The following is an 18,884-nucleotide window of genomic DNA, read 5'->3' as shown; positions in this document are numbered from 1 at the left end:
CCTAGATTGTATTTTAAAATCAGTTGTGAAAAAATTCAGTACATTATGATGAATGTACTACATTTTATTTTTTATATATCAATTTAAAAGCTGAATAATTAAATTTTAAATATTTTCTTTCTCACAATACTGATTTAACAAGTTAATGAATGGTTAAGAAATGGTTTTCTAAAAGCATTTTTTTTTTGCGAAATCACTTTGTTTATTTATAGCCTAATATTAATCATAATGGATTCCAGTAACGCGAAATGTATTTTTAAATTGGTATAATATGTATAATATGTTTTTTTTTAAATCACATAACAAGTAAGTATAGAATGTCCAACAGCTGTCGTTTTTACGATTCTTTGATTTATAATTTTTTAAGTTGTATTTATTAAAATATATAAATTATATTTTTTAAATGAGATAAAATATGAAATAATGATAATGAAATTTATGATAATAAATAATGATAAATATTGTTCAAATAACTTTTTGGATATATTTGTTTTTATATATAACTTTTTGTATTGTATTTATTCTGAGTATTTGCTATATTTAAATATGATATTTTGTGACTTACGGACAGTATACTGCGGTAGGTCATATCAGCACCAGCTCGGATGTCAATGGTCCTTACGTTTAAGTATGCGGGTATTGAAAGAGACTTGTAACATTAGCATGTAGAGCTACGAATAGCGACATAGCGACATAGCGACGTATAAAATGTATAAAAACGATGAATAAACAAATTAAACTCAATTCACTAGACGTTTATATTAATACTATATGCTTCAATTTTTAAATATCTAAGAAATGATATTTTTGAGCCTTAACCGTATGTTTTCATAGGGTTATTGTTAAATTTTCCTGTAAAAATGAAACACCATTAAGGTTGCCTATCGAGGAATGTGTAAGCATTCTAGTTTTTTACGACTTACTTACTTGTGTAAGTAAATACCGAACGTAGATATAGCCGGAATTCTTTCTTAATAATAATGCATTTTATTTAATCGATTGAATATAAGCAATATAAGTTTAGTAATACTATAACACTCTAAAATAGACAATTATATTTAGCTACTATATTTTTCCAATGTATTCAGGTATTTACAATATTTTGATTTCAAGCATAGTATTAAATAATATTAAGTACGATGGATTTACGCGATAAAACATACAGAATGAGTTTTTTACTAAAACTTACCTTTATTTCAAATTTTCGTGATGTGTAGTCTATCTCGATAAATAATTACTATGAAGTCATTCGTAAGCTATCATCATCTTAAGTTACATTGAAATTCATACAATAAGTGATTTCCTGCGGTGCACAAAAGCATCCGTCGTGCAAAGGCAAATGTAATGTATATGAACAAAAAATGTACAGTAAGCAAAATCTTTCTTTTTTATAAATATAACTATGTACAAGCCTCACCGTTTTATGGCCTTTGTTTATATAATAACTAGTGAAATCCGGCAGTCGTTCTGCCTGTATAGATATGTATATAGAACTAACTTACTAGCTAAACATCCCGTCATCGCACGAGTAGATACTAAGAAAAACGCATTTTGGATAGGATTTGCGTAAATTCTGTTCAGTAAGCCTCTACGTAGGTAGGTTGTAGTTCGTCGTAGACGAAGTAGCTGTGACAAATTTCAAGTCAATCGGGACCATAGGTTAGGAGTTTTCGCGATGAGTGGTATTTCGCATATATATGTTAGCGAACCAATTGTTATTTCTTGGTGTTATTCTAAAGTGTTTCCTATATCAACAAATGAATAAAAAAAAAATTTACATTTACACATTAAGCCTTTACTGGCCTGCTGCTAATTGGAGCCACTCTGACTGGCTCTGTACCATCTGGATCCTGTAGTGTCCTACCCGTTATCTTGAGGTGATCAGTCAACCAAATCAACCGTGCTCCTTCTTTCCAAATCGTATAAATCAACTTTTAATCAAAACCTTAATCTATAAACTACGGTTGTAAAGCAAACGATCTTAAGGATAGACATTCCTTCCTCATCAGTTATCTTCTTTCAGTTCTCTGAAAAACATGACCTGCCCATTGCCATTTCGGCATGGTAACTCTGAGACCTATTTTGATAACGTTTTGCTATAAAATATTATTATTTAAAAAACAAACATTTGAAATCAGTTCAAATATATTAAAATAAGTATATCTTTCTGAGTTTCTATGGTATATAATATATCTCGGTTAGTTAAACATCCTTCTTCTCAAAAAGGCCTCTCTTTGAGCAGTAGGACATTAACAGGCTGATACTACCGTAACAGCCTGTGAATGTCCCACTGCTGGGCTAAAGGCCTCCTCTCCTCTTTTTGAGGAGAAGGTTTGGAGCTTATTCCACCACGCTGCTCCAATGTGGGTTGGTGGAATACACATGTGGCAAAATTTCAGTGAAATTAGACACATGCAGGTTTCCTCACGATGTTTTCCTTCACCGTAAAGCACGAGATGAATTATAATCACAAATTAAGCACATGAAAATTCAGTGGTGCTTGCCCGGGTTTGAACCCACGATCATCGGTTAAGATTCACATGTTCTTACCACTGGGCCATCTCGGCTTATTACTAGTCTAACTAGGCTGTTACTAGTCAATCATATTTGTATATTGTACAACTTATAGGTATATACGTATCTATTAATATTCGATAAATTATTAAACATGAAAAACTATCGTTAAACTTTAAATATTTTAGTTATAAAAATAAAATTATATAATTCGAAAGGAAGTTACTATCATATATGGGCTCAAATAGAATTACGACTTTACCGAATGCTATAGAAATTAGTTTAATTAACATATATAAATATAATGTTAATTAAACCGAGTGCGTCTCATATTTAGTAGCTGCAGTTTTCGAGATCCTGGGCTTAAGCCAGGTTTGTGCTACTAAAAAGTTATTAGGTTTTCCTGTTCCTAAGTTTGGAAGTTGTGAGTGTTAACGTGCACGTGCCTCAGAGAACACGTAAAGTCCTTAGTTCTACCCCCAATTTTTTTTCTGATTATTGAGGAAGTAGAGAATGCAATTGTATTTGCGCATACATGTGAGCACTATACTTAATATCTCCTGCGGATTTCAATATTCTCCGTTGGAAAGGACACCGATTTACGGTCAGGGGAATCAGAATAGATTAATTAAAATAATAGTAAAGTAATAAACATAAAATTATCTTTAATGTGTACTTGCCCATAGGCGTAAAAGTATGTGGTGTGTTAACGGCTTATTGTTACATTCACAAATTAAGAGGATATTTATTATTTAATGTTCCCAAGGAAGGACATAGGCTTCTTTTTTGATACCTAACATCTGAACGCACAGAAAACGCATATAACGCAAAAACTAGTATCTTATATTTTGACTATAATGAGTAAAATACCCTATTCCATAAAAATAGAAAAGATAAACAAACCTTATATTTACATATTCCATGTGATTTGTTCAAGCTCTGCTATTATGCACTACAAATATTTCTTGATTAATGTGTGTTTATTTATAATACGAAACTATTCTATTTAATTACTTATATCCCCTTTAATATTGGTTTTCTACTTCCAAAGTTAATACAACTTCGCCGACAATCAAAACGTAATTTTTTCACAAATTAATAGATAGATAGATAGATAGATAGTCAATTTTTTTTATCTGTACTCATCTTTTGATTGGAGTATGTTATATTCAAAGTGTAAAAGAATAAATATACTCTAGGCATTCAAGTGGTTTAAGAAAAAAACAAATTTGTATATGTATTCTTTCAATGCAGAATGCGTAATTGATTTTGTACTATTAATAATGTACCCATTTAATTTGCTTTTAAATTGACTTGTTCTTGTACTGCACAGAAAATTAAAAGCAAATCGATTCCGATACATAATATAAAAACATTTACATTAGGAGAGTATAATTTTCTCATTTGTTTAACTAAATATTTTTCCACTAATAGTATTAAATGATATATTTTTTTTAGTTTTCAGTTATTTTATATTGCGTATTATTAAATAATATAATTAATAATATGAATAAATAAAGTTAAAAAAAAAATCATAATAATAACTTCTAGCGTTTTATAGAGATATCTCTTAGTTTTATCGTCATTTTTAAGTTTCGTAAGTTTTGTAATTTCGTATTCTATTATTTGTTTGTAAAAACAAACATAAATGTATGATGAAATAGCAAATACGGTAAATGTGATGTTGTATAATAATTATTTATTTTTTCAATTTAGTTGTTATATTTTTATTTAGTATGTACAATGTACATGGGACTAATATTATAAATGCGAAATGTAGAGTTATCCTGGGAGCAGGATAAGAACTAAATTATATTAATTTCACCTATATATCTATTAAAAAACCCTACAATCAACTGGATATAGAGTGGAAATTCATAAGGGGTACCATTGATGAGCAATGATTTTACTGTAAAGGGGAACCGTATATTCGGTTAGGGTTCTTATGCTTATTTCGCATTACAATGGTAACATTTTATATCTGAAACATATTTTTTATTATTGGTTGGCGTTAAATTAATTTACAATTAAAAACAATAACCGTTGCTGGTGTTAAAATTATTATAAATTAATTTTCACTTACTTGTTAACTCGTTAAAGTTTTACCATTAATGTGTTCTGGACACGGCTATTGACAATTAATTTTAAGTTGTTGGAACATTAACGGTAGTCGATAAATGCTTTCCTTCTCTGACGATAAAGTAACTTCGATGTGTAAGTTATATTAAATATATATATTTCTAATATACATTCTATATTAATTGAAATCTTAATTATTTTATAACATATATACTATATTGAGATTTTTAATACAGTATTTTTTTTTAATTTTAATAGTTATCTCTTGTTGTAATTTGTTTTAGACGTATTTTATATTTCGATTTTTCGCTTAAAACGTGAACTGGAGCTTTTAAATACAAAAAAAAAAATCAAGCGTGTACGCCTATATTTTATTATCTATGCATATAATAAATCTGCAACTAAACGCTGTCGGTACATTAAAGGTATATGAGTAAAACTATTACCGGCCCTTTATTAACGCAAAAAAACCCAAAACAATGATTGTTAGAATTTTTGTTTGTTTATCTGTTTGTCTGTGCATTTGTGCACGCTAATCTTAGAAACGGCTTAACGGATTTGAGTGTGTTTTTCACTAATTTATTGTGGCTAACTTCACTTAAAATGTAGAGTTTGTTTTATTTCAATCGGTTCATAAATAATAAAGTTATGTCAATTTATAGAATCACGTCTAACATTTATTCGATAAAATTTGCTATTCAACTGAACAGTTATTTTAACTGTTCAGTTGAATTAGCTGAAACTTTAGCTAATGATAGTCTGTAAAATGATGACGATTGAAAGTTTATAGGAACAAAATAAAGTTAAAAAATGGACAGTTTCAGAGATATAGAACTCCAATGTAAGTTGAACTCAGATCTATACCATCAATCGTATTAAATAGGGTTCAGCTTATGCTGATATACTTCGGGTAACTCGCCCATGCGTAGATATATATGTCTATCTTTTAAGGTTGACTATATATAACCTGACCTTGACTGATTGTATGGTAATTAAATTTGTTCTAAGATAATGCATTATTTGCAGTCTTTTTTATAAAATATTAATTCTTATGAAAGATATCGAGATACGACCGAAAATAGACAGTTTTTAGTACTTTTTATAGATTTGACACATTATTATAACGGGTTGAGTTGAGTAGGTTGTTTGTAAATCCGTCACGGTAGCATGCAAAAGCGTTCCCGTGGCGCTCCTCGTTAAGACGGAAAGGGTACCGCTGATTTTTAGTGGGTATTCCGATGTTCGGGGCGCACTCGTCGCCATGGACACCTGCGAGCCCCACATACCTCCACACTGTTCCCGTGTAACGCGTTTTTCCAGCGTTAAAAAAAGGTTGTTTGAAAATACTAATACGTATGTACGTATTTATTTTCGGTTTGAAAATAACTTTGTAATTTAAAGCTTAAGTTTGAGTTAGGTAGGTATTTCGTTTCGTTGCGCATATATATATTTTTCATGATTTTGTTAAATTTATAATTAGTCGGTTAGTTTGACAAGTGAAGTAAAGCCTTAAATAAATACAAATAAAAATTTAAAAAAAAATGTACAATTCGTGACCGCGTGGAATGGTGGCAAGTTCTTGCTACCGTTTTACATTTCCCCTTTGAATCGCAATTCCGATTCTCTGGGTCTAAAATGCACCACTTAGTCGGTTAGTTGATAATAAGTACTTTTACGTTTTAGTTTTAAAAGGACACAATTTCCTGTAAAGGTATCATTTGCAGCCATAATAAATAAAGCACAAGTCGACTGAATAATATATATCTGCCTTACACATTTCTGCAAGTTTAATCTCAAAACCGGAGATACTCAAGGCCGGTAAGAGATCGCTATTAGTGATAAAATCGCGTTTGCCTTTACATGCAAATTTATATTCTATTTTATGAAAACATTTTTTTGTAATAGATTGCATCATTATCATACAACAATCATTAAAATAATACCTATGCGTAATTTGCGCAAGAGTAATTATTTATATGTATGTACTGCTTAAATAAAAGAAAAAACATTCAAGTACAAAGGATCGTCTAAAAAATGTTTTAAGGTCCAGTCAAAGTCATAATTGTCGAAAATATTACCTACAGTAATTTTTTTTATATCGCAATTTCAAAAGCAAGAAGCTACCGACTTTCCGATGTTATTATTGACGATGCCTTTGTTAATAACCCTCCAAGGCACACCGGGCCTATACGATCCGGCACGGCTCATCCGTGCTATTGTGCCTTCCTACTTATTGAGATTATCCCTACATAATTACCTGTTTTGCGAAACTGTAATTACGGTTAAAAAAAACAACTTTTACTTCTCTGTGTCCGACAAACAAATAATAGAGTGCGAAATCTCCGGCTACTGTAGATTGCAAAGATTTATCTATTGACGCAAATTATATGTTTTCTGTTTGTACGAAATATGGATTAGTGAATTAAGGAAATCAGCATAAAATAAACTTACAATGAAAATTTGACTACGTATAAGAAAATATGCTTAAAAATATCACTTAAATATAACTAATAGTAGTTGACTGTGTACCGATATGAAACTTTATTGATTTAAGAATAATAATAATAATTGTATAATTAGATAGACATTAAAAAGTTTGATCAAAAGTATTTCTCACACATAAATACCTCATTGGTGAAACCGCAAGTGCTTAAAAAGAATTAAGTGTTAGCCACTCAATAGTACTCGAGCTAAAAGCCGTTTAGTTCAAAGAGTAGCCACTAGAACAATATGAATAATGAACAAAATTACAAGTGGCTCTCCGCTTTATGCCAAAAAGATGTCAGCTCGGCCGCAGGAACAATAGCTCATTATTTTCGTACATTTGTTGCGATTATTTCGTTTTCTTTTCTTTTTCTTTATACTTTGTATATAATTTTGAGAGCTCTTAAAAGCCGCAAGGGATGGCGTGGTACTTGAAGGTTCATTTCGCATGAGTTAAAGTGTGAGAAAAATATTTAATCTTAATAAAAGATTCCGAAAATGAGGCTATATATTTATTTATTATTGGACTTAACACATTTTGCCGATAACGGCATAGGTAGATTTTTTAATATTCTCTTCATTCACATTGACTCATAGTTATTTGAATTTAATATATTATAATATTTAAATTACTTATAACAAAAATGACTAATATAATATGTAATACTTTTATAATTCGTTAAAATGGTAATTTGTTTCAGAATATGAAAAAATAATTTAGCAATATGGAAATGCAGGCGATGTCAGCTTCTTCAAGTAAGTACCAAAGAAAGATCAGTTTTTAATCAAATTATCATTTTAGTGTATTTGTGCTTAATTAAAAATATTAACGAAGATGACGTGTCACAGGTAATTTGACTGTAATGATATTCCCACGAGCGCCAGCGCATCTGCCCGTTCTCACCCCATACAGCTCTTTGCAAATTAGCTCGATAACGATACTATCAGTTATCCTATATTGGGTCCCAATAGTTGTCATGAACAATTTTAAATATATGTTGGATGGCACGAAATAGGGTCATAACGATGTGGTTAGATATTTTTATGTTTGTATTTTCCTTCCTATTTGCCTTATTATTAACAAACATTATTAGTCTACTCTTGTTTATCTATTAATTCACTATATACGTATAAATTACTAGAGAGGTATCTGACATAGACTTTACTCATATACAGCCTTCTTATGTTCTATATGTAATATTAAGGTGAACCCATAAACAATGAGGTACTTTTTAATGGTTCAAATATTCCTGATACTATTTATGTATATTATTTCCAAAAACTTTAATTATTCCCTACATCAGTAGTACTTTAGAAAAATATGTTTTGTAGCGCAAATGTTTTCTGTCTATAAAGACAAAAAAAGGTTTTTATATTACATTAAGATTTACAATCATATTAACTATATTTTGATAGATAATTTAGAAAAATATACCGAACTACATTCGATTGTTAATCTGCAATATTCTTAGGAATGATGATTTATTTTTTTATTAAATATATTTTAATTTTAACCGATCTCAAGATAGAAAAAACACTGAACGTTCTGCGTGTATGGTTTTGTATGAAGTCAAAATAAATTGAATGCGTGGTTTCTGTCGTCACCATCAATGCTTAAGTTGTGCAAATATTCAATATTGTGTATTCGATACGTTAATTTAAAGCACATTAACGTGGGAAAATGCAAAATAAATGATATTGATAAATTACGAAGAGCATCCCGTTTCCCTATCAGTAACAATTAATAGTGTTCGTTTTCGATGTAACCCTGCGTACGCGTCACGCGATGTAATAGCCACAGGTGAACGGTCACACGGGTGACGCTCATCGCTAAGCAAGCTACTATGTTTGAATATTAAAATTGATGAGTATAAATGTCACGGGATACATCCCATTAAATTATTATAAAGTAAATATAATTGTTACAATATAAAAAGCATAAGAGATTTAGTATCTGTTTGATAATATAAATATCTATAATTTTATCTTAAAAATAGGTATTTGTATTTTTAATAGGCTGCATTCATATTTGACTTAGACAATTTTGAATTGTTTACTTATCAAGGTGATGTAATATCTTATTAATTTTTTTTTAAGTTTACTGCGATGGTTATTTTTTTAATTTCAATGTTTTAATCCCCATTATTAAAATAAATATAATAATAATTAAATGATGATACGATGATATGTCTTAAAATTTCTGTAAAATTAATCTGTAATTTAATTTAAAAAAATGGTAATTTAATCTAAAGTTAACTATTGTACCCATCGGAGAAAAACGGACAGCAATAATAATGTATAAAATTGACATCTTATAATTTGTTATGCACAATTTAATTATCTGTAGTCTGTATTTACTCTTTTATTAAGCCGTGGTAAATTGTTCCCAAGCCCCACTTCTTAGCTTTTATGCTTCCCTTTGTCTATAGTCGAGTTTTGTGAATCTTTTTTTTATCATCTTATATTCGACACCGCGTTTCCTGCCTCGCAAGTGTACGCATTCATGTGCACCGTTTTATTCGGAATGTCGTATTGTATAGAAGTGCCTTTGTGCCTTTTCGACTATAGTCGTGTTTGGAGGTGTATTAATATGGCTATATTATCTGCTCTTACTAAACGGTTTGTTGTGCCGTGGGATCGTTCTGAGGACGAACAAACAAAGAAGATTATCGTGTACGATTTTTTACAAATTGGCAGAAGTGAATTTAGCTTACGTAGTTTATGGAATCGTTGAAAATAATTATTGAGTTATCTTGAGACATACGAACTTTAAAGAGAGTTTAGTTTCAGCGATAGGTCGAAGAATAATATATTTTGAAAAATATTCGTTAACATTCGTAAACGTTATTTTTTAATAAACCATTTTAAATATGTTTGAACTCATTTGAATTTCTTTTAACAATATATAATTTTCGTCATACATTTATTTAATTTAAATATAATATTAGAATAACCAAAACTTATAAATTAATAAATGTTTTTACAATTGAAACGGTTGCTAAATAACCAAGCCATGTCAAAATTGAAATTGAATGCGATAATAAATTATCGGGTGGAGTCACCCTATGAAGGGCGGGGTTTAAACCACCCAGTCCTACCTCGATGATATTATAATTCTTTGTAGTGTCACACTGTCAGCTATGAATTTATGACTGTTTTTTTTTAACTTATGTACATAACATTAAAGTCAAACAAGATACTTGTACCTAAATATAAAAAAATAAATAAAAAGACGTATAGTAATATATACGTTTGGAACGAAATTGTTTTTATTTTATATGATGTTTTAAGCTTCAGGAACAACGAAATAGTAACGTTTATGAGTAATTAAAACTTTTGTTTAAAGTTATTAAATTAAACATTATTATTATTATTTATTAGGTATAAAATACGAATACAGCCAATGTTCAGGCCGCTCTTTTATACTACAGATATATAATTACTAACAAATACGCTTGTAAACATAGAAACACGCATATTACTGGTGGTAGAGCTTTGTGCAAGCTCGTCTGGGTAGGTACCACCCACTCATCAGATATTCTACCGCAAAACAGCAATACTTGATATTGTTGTGTTCCGGTTTGAAGGGTGAGTGAGCCAGTGTAATTACAGGCACAAGGGACATAACATCTTAGTTCCCAAGGTTGGTGGCGCATTGGTGATGTAAGCGATGGTTAACATTTCTTACAAGGCCAATGTCTAAGGGCGTTTGGTGACCACTTACCATCAGGTGGCCCATATGCTCGTCCGCCTTCCTATTCTATAAATTAAAAAAAAGAAAAAAAAATAGAAAAATTATGTCCGCCCAACTCATATGGAGTGTAACGTGCAAAAGTATTATTAATTTATTTATTAAGGACCATCAGCAGTCACTTCACTTACACATGTAATATTAAAAATACATTTACAGATATTATAAAGTGCGGACGCTTCCAGATCGACACATACATTTTCAAGATACAATATCAATATTTTTTGATTAAAAAAATTATATTACTTAAAATACATACTTTGTGAATATTGTGTACACTTGTAATCGATATACGTACATATCAGAATTTTGATTTTTTCTCTTTGGATGTAATGTATGTCACCATTTAATATTTATATTCTTAGTGTTCCTATTAAATAAATAAATAAATAAGTAATAAGGATAATATTTCAGCTGTGCTAGAAAATTATTAACATTATTAAAAAAATATATTAATAAAATTGGATATAAGGAGATAAATAAATATTATAATTAACGAGTCCACTAATTTCATTTATCGTATTAACTAATAACATATAACCAATATATTAAAAAAAAAAAACAATAAATGGCAATAAATTAAAAACTATTATTATTAACTTTAAATAACTACTACGTAAAATAGTATTAACTTTAAATAGTAAATATAATTAAAATATTGATTTTAGAAAATATTGTCCCCTAAATTCATACGCAGCACGCATCCCCTAATGTGCTTATGTGGATACGCTGGGCAATTCAGATTTCTAATATGAAAATAAAGCAGATAAAATACGAGACCCATTAAATTATATCTGTTTGGCAGGTCGTATTTTGTATGATGTCCCTTGTGCTGTATGTCGTGATCATTCATCGGGAAAACACTACGGTGTTTTTGCTTGCGACGGCTGCGCAGGATTTTTCAAGAGATCTGTACGAAGAGATCGCCGCTATGCATGCAAAGCGAGGAGCCCTGGTGCTTGCTTAGTTGACAAGGCACATCGCAATCAATGCCGAGCCTGCCGTTTAGCTAAATGTCTCGATGTTGGGATGAATAAAGATGGTAAGTTAACAGCAAATCAAGTTGTGTAAATGAAAGCATATGTTGGAACAGAATATAAATTAAATTATCTTTTCAGCGGTTCAGCATGAAAGGGGACCTAGAAATTCTACCCTACGTCGACAAATGGCATTATTTTTAAAAGACCCAGCTATTCCATCTCAAGATATGTCACTGACGGTGCCCCCGGTTTTAGATTTAGCTCTGCCAAAACATAACTTAATGCCTCCTCCTCCATCGGTATCTCTTTTTCATAATCCTTACCATTCTTACCATAGACTCAATTTTTTACCTCTAACGTCCTGTCAACCGCAAGTGCCATCGCCTCCTCCTATCACTGCGTCTCTTCTCAGTCCGAACGACCCCGAAGCCCTGTGCGAGGCTGCAGCCAGATTGTTATTCATGAACGTAAAATGGGCCAAAAACGTCCCTGCTTTCGCATCTTTATCACTTCCTGACAGGCTTCTTTTATTAGAAGAATCTTGGCGAGATCTTTTTGTTATAGGTTCAGCGCAATTTCTTTATCCCCTTGATTTAAAAATTCTACTTAATGCTAAAAATTTGAGAATAGATTGCAAAGATATAGAAGAATTTCATACGGCTCTAAGTGAATTTGCAAAAATCCGTCCGGATAGTAATGAATATGCATGCCTTCGAGCAATCGTACTGTTTAAAACAAGTTTTGGGGATAAAACCAATTTGTCATCTCCCGAAACAAAAAAATTACAAGACCTGCCTGCAGTTGCTGCTTTGCAGGATCATTCACAAGTAATTCTTAATGAGGTAAGTGTCTTATATTATAAAATACAAATATACATATTCATTGAATACTGCTGGTGTATGAATATAGGCAAGCCTTTTTTAGTAATAAGAATTAATTAATCTTAATCATTAAATGATGAAATTTTTTTTTTGCATTTCTCTAAATCGTTGCACTTGCCAGCAACGCACACTGGAAAAGTAATCTGTTTATATCGACAAAAAATAAATGTAATAACGTTTTTATTTTTACAGTATACGGCACGTGTGTATCCTCTCGATGTAACGCGCTTAAGTCAGTTGCTCCAAGTGCTGTCAGTTGTCAGAAGAGTTTCCAGCAGTACCATTGTCGAACTCTTTTTCCGGGCTACTATTGGTGATATACCTATTGAAAGGATTATAAGTGATATGTACAGAAGTGGAAAAGATTCGACATAAACTTTAGTTCGTATTATTAACAAACAGAATTTACAATTGACAATCGAAATTGTTAAAACCTCCTTACTGTAAATAAAAAAAAATCTACCCGTTGGTAGTTAGTTATTAAAATAAAATGTGATAATTATTTACTTAAAGTAAGTTAATATTGTAAGCTTTTGTTCTAAATAAAAGAAAATCGTGTGCATAATGTAATTATTAAATTAAAACGATTTAACAATTAGAAGTGAAAGTATTCTTAGCACATATTCACGTAATGTAGTAAACGATTAAATTATTAATAAATTAGTTCTAGTCATAAAGAAAATTTGGCGTTTATCATTTTTTAATCTTTGCCACAAAAGGCCCCCCAAGATCAAATCGTACTATATTACCTAAATCTTTTGATGTATATCTTTTGACTATGTGCCTATATACTATGTTAGTATTTTTAAACTCAATATAATTGATGATATTTTGTAGTACGGTTGAAACCAGCCATACAGTTGTGTATTTTTATATGTCGTAAACTCATATATACATAAAAAAGTTCATACATGTAAACTTTTCTAGGAAAATTAAAATGTTTGATGAATCATAAATGTAATCGTATTTTATAAAAATCACAGTTTTTATTGCAACATTTACCTAAATAGAAATACATACATTATAATAAACTAATCTGTTACAACTTACCCATAATATTGAGAAAGCGTTAAGTATTCATGTATTCAATAAAATCTTTAATTATATATACATACAAGGTAAGGCTTTTTATTGTGCTTGATCACTATGGCATTAATTAAATAAACTTCACCTAGAAAGAAATATATATTAATGTTACAATATTAATTTGATACAGATTGTTTATAAACTATAAGACATATAGACACGTAATCGGGAGAAGATACCGTTTTATTAAGTTATTGCTTACTAAAAAGGATCTTACAAAATACGATTTTAAATTGGGTGTTGACTTATTTTATTATCTAATTGATTTGTTCAAATTGTCATTTTTTCAAGCACGACGTGACAATTATTAAATAGGTAACCCTATAGGTACTAGGTAAGCGATTTAAGGCTTGGTGTATATATATATATATATATATATATATATATATATATATATGTATATATGTCAATAGAATGGAGCATAGTACAACAATTATCACGATGAGAACATCGTAATAATATTGCATATTATGATAGAGCCCCTACTTATGTCATCGGACAAACAAACCCAAAACGTACATCAGTACGTCTGCTGTGACTAGTGACATGTGTGCGCTTCGTTTATATTGTGTCTAAATCCCCGATTAATCTCCAACTTTTATGAGCTTTTATTCACTACCATTCAATTTTTTTTGCAACGGCCTCTTTTGTTAACAATAATTTAATGTGCTAAAGTATTATCTGCTTTAAAATAACGCAGTAGAATCTAAAGCGCTATGACAAAATTGTATTGATTTATTTTTGGACTTTTTGCTCTATTTTTATAAACATAAGATTGACTTCACAATGACATAACAGTTCTTGCGAAGACCCGCATTAACTTTTGGAGTTTAGTCTTTCGGTCACGTCAGTCAATTTGTGTATTGTCATTTTGACATAATAGCGATGCCATCCCTGCGGATTTATTGGTTGAAACCTGATGAAAGTTACCTCATATTTTTGACAAATATATTTTGCATCCTTGTCTTCAATGCTATTTTTGTACTGGTGGAAAAGGAACAGTAATATACAAATGTGAATGAAAGCCCTACTTAGCAAAATATTCCTCGATTATTAAGTGATTTTAATAAAGTATAATAGAGTGGTTTGCAATTGACATGTCAGACTTTTGACGACGTAATAATATGTTAAAAATGGTGGCTTCAAACTTCGATGCTCTAAAAAATCTGTTAAAATATTTATTGAAAGAAAAGTTCACTTAGGAAACTATATCTTGATATATTTATAATAAATATTAAATGAAACCAATTATAAAAAATAAACAATTATTATAAATAAACCTTATACTGTTTATTTACTTTGAGGTAGGGCTTAGTTCAAGCTCGTTTAGGTAGGTACAACATCACATATTCTAACGCCAAACATGAATACTTAGTATTGTTGTATTTCGGTCTGTAGGGTTAGTGTAAGTGTGACTTCAGGCACAAGGGACATAATATCACCACGCTGGAATTCTAAATACCAGCGTTCGACATCGATTCATTTTCGTACGTAACCTGACAGATTCCAATTGACGCTGTGACTAAACAATAGCATTAATCCTAATACTTTCAACTGTTTTCAGATTCAAAATTTAAACACATTCGAATATAGAACAGTTCCAAATTCAAAATTGCCGGGAAATATGGAAACGACAGAACTTAAAAGGCATGCCTAGTGTATAAGCGGAACTGCACTGCATTAGGTACGGCGTGGACTGATGTCATTGCTTTTAAGAAAATTTATAAGATATGACATATGTATGTTATTCTTCATTTAATTCACAATAGAACATGACTGAGGTCACAGTTCGTCAAATAGAAATCACATTGACTTCGTTAAAATTCTTTTTGTCTCTCACACGCACTTTAGCAGCATAACACCATTCGTTCCGAACTTATCACCAGATTCAGCAGTGATGTAGGAATTAACAAAATTCAGAGCGATGGGGCAAGAAAAAAAGCAAGAATGCGCTAATTTCGAAAACCTTGCTAAAAGTACTTATATTTTTATAACTTTTGATAGACCCCAACCGATTTTGATGAAATAAATACGAAACGGAACCTTGAAATACTTTTTATAATAATTTAGTTACTTCAATTTCAAAGATTAGCCTGGACAAACAGACAGACATACAGACAACAATTAAAAATATGATCGTTTTGGTTTTGGTAAATCGTAAATTGCCATATTTACTTTAAAAGAGGCAGTTATTTTCAAATCACAGACAGACACTTCAATTTTATTATTATTATTACACATATATATATATACAAATAGTTGCATAAGGATTAATATCATGCACGATTGTTATTATCTTTTGATTCTATCCGTGTTTTGATGAACTACTTAATTTGAAGAACAAAAAGCAGTTATTGAGGTTATAATAGTTACATATATAGCATCATGGACGTTTTTTAAGGGTAATGACTAAGGTACTTTTAACATGTAATAAATAATAAAATAGTAATACAATAACAAATAATAATACAGTATTTTAAGTATCATCAATAGTTTTTGCGCTCGCCTTTGACTTATATAGGAAAAATTTTGATTCCTTGACCTAATTATTGCAAATGTTGTAAAAATCTCTAATTTTTTAATAATAATAATTTACACAATAAGCAGATACTCTCACTCAGAGCATACTTTCATGATAAATCCGAACACTCACCTCTACATAGACACGCAACAGAAATAGACAAAAAGCTTACATCATTAAACCTACATGACAAAAACACTCAAGTAAATGAACATATCATCAGTACACAACAACAAATGTTGGCATGGGCTGAAAAAACACTACATGGGAGGCACCGAGCCTATTTGAACCAACCTCACGTCGACAAAGAGAAGTCGAACGAATGGCTCAAACGAGGTTAACTGTTCCCTGAGACCGAAGGTTTTATGCTCGCCATTCAAGACCAAATAATAGCAACTCGTAACTATAGGAAGTACATAATGAAGGATCATAATCAACCCACTGACTTATGTAGACACTGTAACGCAGCCTCTGAAACTATTCAACACATAACGGGGGCTTGCAAATCTCTCGCACAGACCGATTATAAGCATCGCCATGATCAAGTGGCTGCAATCATACACCAACATCTAGCATACAAAAATAAACTTATAACAGAAATGAATCCATATTACAAATATAAACCGGAAAGTGTATTAGACAACAGAAACCACAAAATCTACTGGGATAGAACAATAATAACTGACAAAACTATCTGTTATAATAGACCAGATATTACCGTTCATGATAAAATCAATAGAATCGTTTATCTTATCGATATAGCCGTTCCTAATTCACATAACATACAAACCACAATATCTGAAAAGTCAAATAAATATCAAGATCTCGCCATAGAAATTAAAACGCAATGGAAAGCACAAACAGTACACATAGTCCCAATAGTCCTATCATCCACAGGTATCGTGCCAAAATCCTTGACACAAAGTCTGAATACCTTACAAATGCCAACATATGTCCTCCATATACTTCAAAAAGCCGTAATCCTTAACACCTGCCGTATCACTCGAAAGTTTATATCATCATCCACTTTATCATCAACGTTTTTAATATAAGCAACACTCTTTAACGCTTTTAGGTTTAAAGCCCGCCCGCGTTTTAGGTTTAAACCCTTCGAAAGAAGAGAAACTTTAAAAGTTAAATAGAAATAATAATAATAATAATAATATCCTGGGACATTTTTTCACACACGGCCATCTGATCCCAAATTAAGCAGAGCTTGTACTATGAAAACCAGACAACTGATATACTACTTTTCTTTTGTAAATACATAATTATATAGAAAATTACACCAAGACTCAGGACAAACAGACATGTTCATGCACACAAATGTCTGTCCTGGGTGGGAATCGAACCCACAACCTTCGGCGTGAAAAGGCAAGTATCTACCGACCACATCAACCGGCTCATCAAAAATAAAATAAAATGAAAATAAAATGTACCCTATGTTATTCGCTAATAATGTAGGTTTCTGTAGGTGAAAGAAATGAGTATCCATTACAAACTCACATACAAAAAATCAATTTTTACCTTTTTATAATATTAGTATACTATATATATTTTATAATATATATAGTAGTATAGTTAAAATTATAATTTATAACACAGTTTAAGACGATGAAGACGTTGTTGCAGGATTAATAATCGTTTTATTGGAGTATTACTAAAGAGACGTAGTCTGAACATCGACTAACGTTTTCTTGCCATTTTTTTTGGCAGAGTATATACATTTACATACAGTTTACATATATTTAATTCAATCAGCTTCGCCTCACCAAGTTATCGGACAATTAAAATCGGTTTGTACCTTTGTAAGTTTAAAAAGGGATTTTCTATTTATAATATTTATTAAATAGTTCAGACTTAGCAAGAAGAGAAAGTACATTTATATATTTTTATTATTAACGAGGAGTTTTATTTGACATGTCAATGTAAAGTACATTATGTTATTTCAATATATTAGCCAAGATGGCTAAGTGCATAAAACATGTAAATAAGAAGAACGAAGAACTCTTGTTAAATTTTGGGCAAGCGCCTTTGAGTTCTCTTGTTTTTAATTTGTTTATGTTCCACAAACATTATCCTTAAGAGGATATTTTTTCAAAGGAGGTTCAATTATTGAGTCACCTAACTATATATGAGATGTATGATGATAAATAAGTAGATAATTGGATAGATAGAAAAAATATTTTCATAGTACTAAGTACTTACTCCTATCCTTTTTTAACCCACACTTAAGAAAGAGATGGCAGCATTTTTATTTCTGTCAAATTAGATCTTGACACATTGGAAGAACTGGCAACAAAATGTATATATTTCGAATGTAAATATTATATGATTTTAATAGCTCAACAACAACACTTTAACCATATTCGAATAATATATAATAAACAGTAATTCTTCTTTTTAATATGAAGGGCGTAAGTAATTTATTCTTAATAAATATAATAGTAACTATCGTGTTTAGTAAATTTATTGTTTAGTTTATAACAGTAAATATCGTGTTTAATATATGCTAAATAAATCGAAGTATTTATTTAGTTTTACGCTATAAAATTTGTAATACACTAAATGTTGTCTAGAAAATATAA

At 30.5% G+C, this 18,884-nt stretch overlaps 1 protein-coding gene across 1 annotated transcript; it reads left to right on the top strand.

Moving 5' to 3' along the window:
• Positions 1–4,650: 4,650 nt before the first annotated feature.
• LOC126780587 (nuclear receptor subfamily 2 group E member 1-like) lies at positions 4,651–13,115 on the top strand. The gene is made up of 5 exons (XM_050505189.1): positions 4,651–4,728; positions 7,779–7,833; positions 11,634–11,870; positions 11,947–12,650; positions 12,882–13,115. The coding sequence occupies exons 2-5, from the start codon at positions 7,803–7,805 to the stop codon at positions 13,062–13,064; spliced, it is 1,155 nt and encodes a 384-aa protein (XP_050361146.1). The 5' UTR covers positions 4,651–4,728; positions 7,779–7,802; the 3' UTR covers positions 13,065–13,115.
• The last annotated feature ends 5,769 nt before the right edge of the window (positions 13,116–18,884 follow it).

Source organism: Nymphalis io, chromosome Z (assembly GCF_905147045.1).
Source record: "Nymphalis io chromosome Z, ilAglIoxx1.1, whole genome shotgun sequence".
NCBI lineage: Eukaryota > Metazoa > Arthropoda > Insecta > Lepidoptera > Nymphalidae > Nymphalis > Nymphalis io.
The sequence above is the reverse complement of the archived record's forward strand: the minus strand, read 5'-3'. Positions and strand labels throughout refer to the sequence as shown.

Bases quoted from the DNA above. Each gene is read 5' to 3' on its own strand.
- LOC126780587 (XM_050505189.1), top strand. From the start codon at position 7,803: ATGGAAATGCAGGCGATGTCAGCTTCTTCAA. The intron at 7,834-11,633 runs GTAAGTACCAAA...TCTGTTTGGCAG, and splicing joins GGCGATGTCAGCTTCTTCAA to GTCGTATTTTGTATGATGTC. The intron at 11,871-11,946 runs GTAAGTTAACAG...TTATCTTTTCAG, and splicing joins TGTTGGGATGAATAAAGATG to CGGTTCAGCATGAAAGGGGA.